Source organism: Juglans regia, chromosome 16 (genome assembly GCF_001411555.2).
Source record: "Juglans regia cultivar Chandler chromosome 16, Walnut 2.0, whole genome shotgun sequence".
In the NCBI taxonomy this organism is placed as follows: domain Eukaryota; kingdom Viridiplantae; phylum Streptophyta; class Magnoliopsida; order Fagales; family Juglandaceae; genus Juglans; species Juglans regia.
Window position 1 is genome coordinate 7,444,502 of NC_049916.1, and position 9,799 is coordinate 7,454,300.

Consider the following 9,799-nt stretch of genomic DNA (forward strand, 5'->3'; position numbering starts at 1 on the left):
AAACCATCATACAAATTAAGGACAATTAGAAAATTGTCAAATAACCATGATTTTCCATCCCAAACCTTCTATTTATCAGCCATAGTAGCAAAAGTTATAACAAATACATTCATCCTTACCTCCCGAAATGAAGCAGGCCTAGAAATTCTCAACACCTTTGCCATGGTAGCTTCCAGTACTCCCTTCCCAATACTCCTTTCAATTAACACCCTTCCCACAAGGCTCATCTCCCCCTTATCTTCAAGCTCATTCAGGATACACTCATCAATTACAAGAACATGATCCTTTTCCTCAGTCAGTCGCAGCTTCTCCCATTTCCCTGCCATCTCCTCCATTGTCAAAACGGTTCTCGTTAGTTTCTCTCTGAGAATTAACCCTACCGCAACGTTAGAATCATCGAATTTCACGACATCAACCTTTTACGAACCACCCTCCGACAAGTTCTTCCTTCCCGCCACCCACCTTATCAGATTCCTTTCCACCTTAGTACAACAGCACCGAATTTCACAACGTCAACACTCTGTGAACCACCCTGTAGCGAAACTTCCTCGCCGATGGCCCACCTTGTCAGATTCCTTTCCACCCTTGGGACCACCTCAAGAAACTTCAAAAATAGTTATAACAACCTCACATGTCTGGCACGACTTCACTCCACCTCATTTCCTAGAGAGAAAATAGAGGAGACTTTATCATTCACTATAAAGTTGTTTCCATCTTTGATCATTGATGTGATATTAAATATTGGAGACTATTTATTATGTTTTATTATGTCATATCAAGGGATATTGAGAGGATGATTATAAAATGATAAATGATAAAACTCATGCTTCCTCATAATGTCACCAAATATTGTGGCAATCCAATCCTAACTATCTGATTATTTTCTTGCTTTTCCCTCAATAAGAATATGGAATATAAATCCTCATCCCTTTATGTTCTCTCTCTGAAAACATTTTTCCTACTTCTACAAGCCCTTGTCCATATAGGTTTTCCTTTTTTTTCACTTTTTTTTCTCCATTAAGGTTAGCAAATTTCTAATAATTTCCTTTCGAACACCAAAAGAATACATCCGCCACACCAACACATTCCCAAGCTATCGATCTGCAAGATGGGCCAAGAACTTCAATTGACCGACAAGCATGTGAGGTTCACAAGCCGCCCAAGTCACACATAAGCCCCTCATGTCATCATGACTCCAACAACCACACACATGCAACACCAACGGGTTCCTTGGCTTGAGATCTTCAAAGGTGCCAACCGCCACTCCATTCCCACCAATGTGTGAGAGTCCGCACTGGTATAGTGTCTGGTATTCTTGAGTTTTACCAATGATCAATTTTTCTATCTTTAGACGTTGTACCTATTGAAGCTAATGTCTATTTATGATGCAGTTTTTCAATAAAGTCTATTATTAGTCTTTTGTTATTATAGTCAAACTCTGTTATATTGCATCTTGGGATAGTATGATTATTAATACTCTGTAATTTTCAATGTTATTTATATAATGTACTTCTCCATCTGTAACCGGCAAAACATCAGAATCAATCAACAGGTATTTTGGTTGAAGTTATCCTATACTTTTCCATCTTTTTACCACACCTTTGTATCAAAAATACCAACAGTTGGTATCAGAGCAGCTTTCGGTCTCTTTGGGATATGATGGCTGCACCTGGTTCATCTACAAGTCTTCCCATTTTTTCTAGTGAAAACTATGACTATTGGAGAGTAAAAATGAAAACTATTTTTCTATCTCTTGATCTGTGGGATGTCTTTGAAAATGGAGTCTCTTCAGTTGCTGAAGGCACATCTGAATGAGCTTCTGATCTTACCCGAGTCAAGTCTGACAAGCATAGGGATGCAAAAGCCTTGTTTATTCTACAGCAAGCTGTGAGTGAGTCCATCTTTCCAAGGTTGATGAGGGCTTTTTCTTCCCAGCAAACTTTGGGAGATCCTCCAACAAGAATTTCAAGGTAATACCAAAGTTACAATTATCAAACTTCAAGGGTTAAGAAGGGAACTTGAAAATCTCATAATGAAAGAATCTGAGAATATCAAGGAGTATTACTCTAGAGTCATTGAAGTAATGAATCAAATGAGGGCTTATCATGAAAATATTTCATATGAATGGATTGTTCAGAAAATCCTCATAAGCTTGACTGACAAATATGACCATGTGGTAGCTGCCATTGAAGAAGCTAAAGATCTCTCTTCACTTTCTATCACCGAGTTAATGGGCTCACTTTATGCTCATGAACAACGGATTGGCAGAATGAATGAGGTGTCTTTGAAAAATGCATTTCAATCCAAAGTTAGTTTAAAGAATCAAAAGCAAAAGGACTTCAAGAAAAAGTTCAAGGGCACAACAGAAGGAGGAGAAAATTCTCAAAAGAAGAAGGGAGAATTTTCACCTTGTGGTGTTTGCAAGAAGACTAATCATTTGGAGAAAGATTGTTACCACTAGGGCAAGCCACACTGCTCAAATTGCAAGAAGTTTGGGCATGAGGAGAAAGATTGATGGTTCAAGAACAAAAATCAGCAAGCAAATTTCAACGAGGACAAGGAAGAGCAGATGCTTATCATGTTGCAGCCGAGCAAAGAAGAGAGTGGTTTCTAGACAGCGGGTGCAGCAACCATATGATACCAGATGAGAGCTTATTTTCTCCAATTGATAAATCTGTATGTGTTAAAGTGAAGCTTGGAAATGGAGATTTGGTGGAGGCAAGTGGTAAAGGTACGATTGCCATGGAAACCAAGAGAGGGACTAGATTCATAAAAGATGTTCTTCATGTTCCTAGCCTTGATCAAAGTTTGCTAAGTGTTGGGCAAATGATGCAAAGTGGCTACTCACTTCACTTTGAGGGAGAGCTATGTGTCATTCTTGATTTGAAGAAAAACAACAAAGAAGTGGCAGAAGTTAAAATGGGAAATGGGAGAAATTTTCCCATTACTTGGCAGTATCCAAGAGCAATGATGGTCAAATCTGATGAAACAATTCTTTGGCATCAAAGGTTTGGTCATTACAATCTAACTGCCTTAAGGATGTTAAATCAGAAGAACATGATAAGAGATATGCCTTTGCTGGACCAAAACATGCCTACTTGTGAAGGGTGTATGACGGGAAATCAACATAGGCAGCCATTTCTATCAGGAGAAGCTTGGAGAGCAAAATCAGTACTTGAGTTAGTGCATACTGATATGTGTGGTCCCATGAGGACACTCTCTCAAAGCCAAAACAGGTATTTTATGCTCTTCATTGATGATTTTTCAAAAATGATTTGGGTCTACTTTCCTAAAGAAAAATCAGAGGCTTTTAGTGTTTTCAAAAACTTTAAATTGCTGATTGAAAATCAAAGTGGTCGAAAGATAAAGATCTTGAGAAGTGATAGAGGGGGTGAATTCAACTCAAGTAAGTTTGATGAATTTTTCCAAGAAGAAGGGTTGGAACACCAATTGGCAGTTGCCTACACTCCACAGCAAAATGGAGTCTCAGAAAGGAAGAATAGGACTGTTATGGAGATGGCTAGGTCCATGTTAATGGCAAAGGGTATTCCAAAAAAATTCTGGGCTAAGGCTGTTAATACAACAGTATATGTGCTAAATAGATGCCCCACAAAGGCAGTGAAGGATATGACTCCAATCGAAGCATGGAGTGGACACAAGCCAACTGTTAATCACTTCAAGATATTTGGATGTTTGTGTTACATTCATGTACCTGAACAAAATAGGCACAAACTTTAAGAAAAGTCAAAGAAAGGGATTTTTATTGGGTATAGCTCTCAATCCAAGGGATACCGGATCTTCAATCTCAAAACTGAGCAGCTGGTCACAAGTAGACATGTTCAGTTTGATGAGCATTCAAACTGGAAATGGGAAGAAGAGCATGAACCAGATCTGACTCTTCATGTTCCAATTATCAAGCAAGTTGAAGAGAGGCTAGAAACATCAGCTCCAAATGATCAACCTTCATCACCATTCTCAATTTCAAGAAGTGACAGCAACTCTAGAAGTTTAGCATTTTCATCACCCAAGACTTCTCCAAGAAGATTCAGGGCATTGAACGAGATCTATGAATTTTTCAACTTCACTTCCATATAGCCTGAAAATTGTGCAACAACCTCTAAAGAACAAGTGGATGCAATGAAGGAGGAGATTAGAATGATTGAGAAAAACAATACATGGGAGCTAGTTGCATATCCTGACAGCAAGGATGTTATCGAAGTTAAGTGGGTATACAAAACAAAGCTCAACTCAGATGGTTCTTTAAACAAGTATAAAGCAAGATTGGTTGCAAAGGGCTATTCACAACAGGCTGAGATAGATTTCAATGAAACCTATGCACCCATAGCTAGGTTGGACACCACCAAAATAGTAGTTGCACTTGCAGCTCAAAGAAGTTGGAAGATCTCACAACTTGATGTAAAATCAGCTTTTCTTAATGGAGAACTTGAGGAGGAAGTGTATGTTCAGCAACCCGAAAGATTTATGAAGGAAGAAGGGAAAGTATTTAAGTTAAAAATGATTATCTATGGGCTTAAACAAGCACCCCAAGCTTGGTACAGCAAAATAGATGGTTATTTCTGTGATCATGGCTTCAAGAGAAGTGGTAGTGAACTTACACTTTATGTCCAGCTCAAAGATGAAAGTTTGCTCATTGTCTCACTTTATGTTGATGATTTAATTATAACAAGAAATAATTCGGTTATGATTGAATCATTCAAACAAGAGATGATGAAAACATTTGAAATGAGTGACATGGGACTAATGCACTACTTCCTTGAAATGGAAGTAAATCAAGAAGGAGGCATTTTCATTTCACAAAGGAAATATGCTCTTGATTTGCTCAACAAGTTCAATATGGCTGAATGCAAATGAGTAGCTACTCCTTTGATAGCAAATGAGAAATTGAAGAAGGAAGATGGTGCAAAAGAAGCCGATGCAACAGTATATAGGAGTTTAATTGGAAGTTTACTCTACTTGGCTGCCACTCGGCCTCACATCATGTATGCAACCGGCCTTCTCTCAAGATTCATGCAATGTCCAAGTCAAATCCATTTCGGAGCTGCTAAAAGAATGATGAGATACATTCAAGGCACAAAGGATTTCGCATTCGGTATAAACCAAGTTCTCATTCAACTTTGACTGGCTTTACTGATAATGATTCGGCTAGTTCTATGGATGACATGATAAGCACATTCGGGTATTGTTTTAATCTTGAAACTAGTGTGTTTTCATGGGGACCAAAGAAGCAAGGATTTGTAGCACAATCCATAGCCGAAGCAGAGTATGTGGTTGCTGCTGGAGCTACAAATCAAGCTATTTGGCTTAGTAAGATTCTTGAAGATATGGGTGCAAAATAGCAACCACCAATTGTGATTTATTGTGATAACAAATCAACAATAGCTATGGCAAGGAATCCTGTCTTTCATTGCATAACTAAACATATTGCAATTAAGTATCATTACTTGAGGGAAGTAGAGGCAAAAGGAGATGTGAAGCTGAAGTTTTGCAAATCCGAAGAACAAGTTGCTGATATTTTCACAAAGACACTTCCAAGAGACAAATTCCAGATGTTGAGGCTCAAATTTGGAGTGTCAGAAAAATGCATCAAGGAGGAGTATTGACGCTAACATCTATTTATGATGCAGTTTTTCAATAAAGTCTATTATTAGTCTTTTGTTATTATAGTCGAACTCAGTTATCGTACATCTTGGAACAGTATGATTATTAATACTCTGTAATTTTCAATGTTGTTTATATAATGTACTTCTCTATCTGTAATCGGCAAAACATTAGAATCAATCGACAAGTATTTTGGTTGAAGTTCTCCTCTACTTTTCCATCTTTTTACCACACCTCTATACCAAAAATACCAACAGTACCACTATATTCATGCTTTCCTTGAACGAGAACATGGAAGCATTGGAAGTGAAGTTTCCCTACAAAAAGTAATAATGCAACCAAACGTAGTGTCTTTGTTCCGTTTATGGTTTATTAAACCACAACCAATTGATCCTCTAATTAGATTAAAACAAACTGCATTTGGCAATCCGCTTTTGTTAGAGGCTAAGGAATATGAGCCCGAACTTATATAGTTCATTGTCTATTTATTTTTATTTTACCCTTCTCCCTCCGGTACTGTTATCACTATAATGAGATTTTTGCATGCGACACCCTTGCCCCTCCTCTTTTATATCTGATCTAATTTATTGAAAAACAGAGTGAATGTGGGGGTACCGGAAGCAAAATCTACATAAAAAGCGCTAAAACACGTGATTGCAATAACCCTTTGCCGCTGCAACCTCCCTCCATCCACAACTCTTCTCCTACTTGTTAGACATCAACAAACCAAGTCACTTTTGATTATCCAACGTAAGCCCAGATCTCTTATCCATTATCAATTGTTTATCTTCATTTTTGTTTTCAACCACTTCATTCAATGAGAAGGATTTTCGTTTGTTTGAGAGGAACCCCACAACTTTTCTTATCTTAATTTTAATGAAACCACGATTATAACTTTTTTTAGAGGGAAAAAAAAAAAAAGAGGTAAAAGCTTGGGCAAAAATTAATGATTCAAGTCACAAAGTTGTTGCTGTTGCTGGACTGAGTGAGATTTAACGCAAAGAACAAAATAAAAGTGAACTTTTTGGTAGAAGTGAACATCACAAAAAGGAACTTAAAACATAAGCGAGTCTTTTCACTGTTTTCAGTTTCTTATGATTGTGCTTTCCTGACAAAAGAAAGAAAAAAGATTTTCTGTATCGGCAGTTTTCTGGGAACGTAATACAGACTATAGAGTTCGATCCACTTTGAACTGATGCAGTTTGGGAAAAAATAAAAAAATAAACTTTGAACTGGCAATGCTTATCCCACGGTGCAGCACCGTGAAGTCAGCAACGGGATTACATTATTTATGCACATAGCAAGAGCATTCTCACGGGCGGTCTCATTATTTGCAACACTTGAGACTTGCTAATAGCAGCAAACAAGGCTGGAGCTCACAGGGCAATGTAGCTAAAACTTTGCAAAATAGGGGGGGCTCTGCCCCATTTATACTTTGGCATTTTACCATCATCATGATCCATAGATATATATGACCAAAACTTTTTATAACACCAGAAAGAAAATTTATACTGTACATGAATATTAATACATTAAACTCTTTTGATTCATCCTGAAAATTAGAAAAGATTACATCCCAAAAAAAAACCCAAGAAAACAGAGAAATAAAAGACTAGAACACGGGAACGAGGGAAGTGGTGGGTCTCACTCAGTCTGTGTCAGAGGTAAGCCATGCCACTCAGCAACGCACAATTTGACAGATGCCCCGGTCCAGTCCACTAGGTTAATGGTGGGTGGGGCTCACTGGAATCGGAATTGGGTTGATCGGGCTCGCTGTGTTGACTCAGTGTGCTACTGTGGCTTTGCCGGCGAGCTTCCACGCCGAGGTGGCAATGAGTGGACGAGTGTGCCAACCCAGCATCAGACATCCACTGTTCTCTTCCACTCTGTAGCCTTCGCGGCCGGCGAACAGGTCCAGCAACATGCTCGCTTGCTTGAACGCGTTTGACCCCAGATAGACCGGCGCAAACCCGGCCGAGCACAGCCGAGTACGCCACTGAGCCGACGTCTCGTGCCGTTCCAAACGTTCAGCTCCTTCACACGCCACCACGTTGAGTATCTGCTTACCCAAGTACACCTCCGACATCGCCTTGTCCTGATTGCTCACAGACCCTTCCAGCGAGTCGAACATGGTGGAGTAATAGTGCAGCGATTCCGTGAACCGGTCCATGAAGACCGGTCCGTTATGATTTGCTTCCAGCTCGACCACCGTCATGATCTCCGGCTTCATTTTCTTCACCACGGACAACACTTTCTCGATCGCTCCGGGCCGAGCCAGCAGCTTGTGCAGGTCGAATACCGAGTTAACCGCAACCGACTCGACCTCACTGGGCCGGAGATCGAGCATGGAGGCGTCGAGATCTGCCAGGCTGTTAGCAACGAACCCTCTGTACTCAAACTCAACATCAATCGTCTCGGCCAACTGGGCCAGCTTCCAGCCAACTTCCTGAAGATGATCGGAATTGTCCGGAGAAGGAGGGCCAATACCAGTTAAGCGGAAAACGGGGGGTCCACCAGGACGGAGAGCCAAAGCTTGCATTAGAGCTGGCCACTGCATCCCTTGGTTCATGGAGAAGTCGATAACGTGGACGCGTTTTTTTCCCTCGAAAGCTTCGAGAATGGCTTGATTAGCCGTGAAGTGAGCGAATTTCAGGTAGGGGCAGGACTCGTAGAAGTGCATCAGGAGGATATCCGAGAGCGAGTGGTCGAGAGCATTCTGAGGATACAGTCGGTAGATTCGACGAGCCAGGGCTTCGGCGAAGTATGTTGCTACCTTTCGCATCGCGCCGGCTTGAGAAACGGCTAGGAATCCGATCTGCTTGATAAGGGCTTCGGCTAGCTTGAGGTTGTTCTGTTGTACGGCCTCGGCGCAGGCTACCAAAGCGTGGACGAGGCGAATTCCGTTCTCTTGGTTGTCCCCGAGGACGACTGAGCGAGTTGACTCGGAGGGAACAGTGAAACCGCCGCCCATACTAGAAGGACTTGGGAATAATACATCTTGGTTTGACCTTGAAGCTGAAGAGGGTTTCAACCGTTTGGCGTCTCTTAAAGATGGAGATTCGATCTGGGCAGTCCGGCTTTGGGGTTGGCTATACATGGCCTTACCAGGAATAGCTTTAAGATCGTAATCGGAAGAAGATGAATCTTCGAAGACTCGGGTGTGATTAATACCGTTTTGTTGATCAAAATCAATGGAGGTGATGGTGGATGATTCAGCCGGAGCAAGTAGAGAATCGTCGAGAGGAGCGGATGGAGCGACGGCGCCGGTGGCGTGTGGCACCATGGGATCGAAACCATTGACAGCAAGTGGGTTGAACTCGGAGAGCATGCTCTGTAGCCATGTTGATAGATCGGAGGGGTTGTAATGAACGGTCTCGGATGCGAGTTGAGAGAGGCCATCTCCATGAGCATTACCGGCCATCAAATCGTCCAGCAGTTCGAGCTTCTGGGCAACCTCGGCCATGTCGGAGGACCTCACCTGGTACCCCAACACAGCCAAGAGTTCGTCCATGCCACAGTCTGGTTGGACCTCATCTTCCCAACACATCTTGGCTTTGGCAGTGGCAGTCATGGAATTAGAGTCTGGAGGAGTCAGAGACTGGAGATTAGGATCCAGCTCCCTTTTCATGGCTTTCCTTATTTCTTTCGGCGTTGATGAGTGGGGGAAGAGAAAGGGTTTGTGGCGGGGCTTGGGGAAGAAAGAATTGGGGGATTCTGCTTGGTTTTTCAATACTCCTGCAACTCCAATATCTCAAAGTCAGAGGGTGTGAGAAAATAGAAAAAGAAAATAATAGTAAATACACGAGGACTCGTGATCCGGGGCGCGAGCTCCAATGATCCTACCGGCTAACTACAAGTACTGCTCCTACAGCTTGAACAGATAAGATGGAACTTTTCTTACCATCTTTTTTTTTTTTCCTTGTGCGTCAATGGTAGCAACCTGTTTATTATCAAACAAATTTTTTTTTTATGATTTTATTTTCATATAAATAAATTTAGATGGATGGAATAAAATATTATTATAAAATATTTTTTTAATATTATTTTTATAATTTTAAAAAAATAAATTATTTATTTTATTTTATATATAAAAATTTTAAAAAATTATAATAATTAGATGACATAAAATTAAAAATTTTATAAAAATAAACGAGATCTTGTATAAATTTAGATTTTCTAA

At 40.5% G+C, this 9,799-nt stretch overlaps 1 protein-coding gene across 1 annotated transcript; it reads right to left on the bottom strand.

The window, feature by feature from the left end:
- Positions 1 to 7,087: 7,087 nt before the first annotated feature.
- Positions 7,088 to 9,447, bottom strand: LOC109007594 (DELLA protein GAIP-B-like). The gene has a single exon (XM_018987342.2). The coding sequence runs from the start codon at positions 9,245 to 9,247 to the stop codon at positions 7,403 to 7,405; it is 1,845 nt and encodes a 614-aa protein (XP_018842887.1). The 5' UTR covers positions 9,248 to 9,447; the 3' UTR covers positions 7,088 to 7,402.
- Between the last annotated feature and the right edge of the window lie 352 nt (positions 9,448 to 9,799).

What these genes read in the sequence shown, in the direction of transcription:
- LOC109007594 (XM_018987342.2), bottom strand. Translation starts at nt 9,247, where the DNA reads ATGAAAAGGGAGCTGGATCCTAATCTCCAGTCTCTGACTCCTCCAGAC.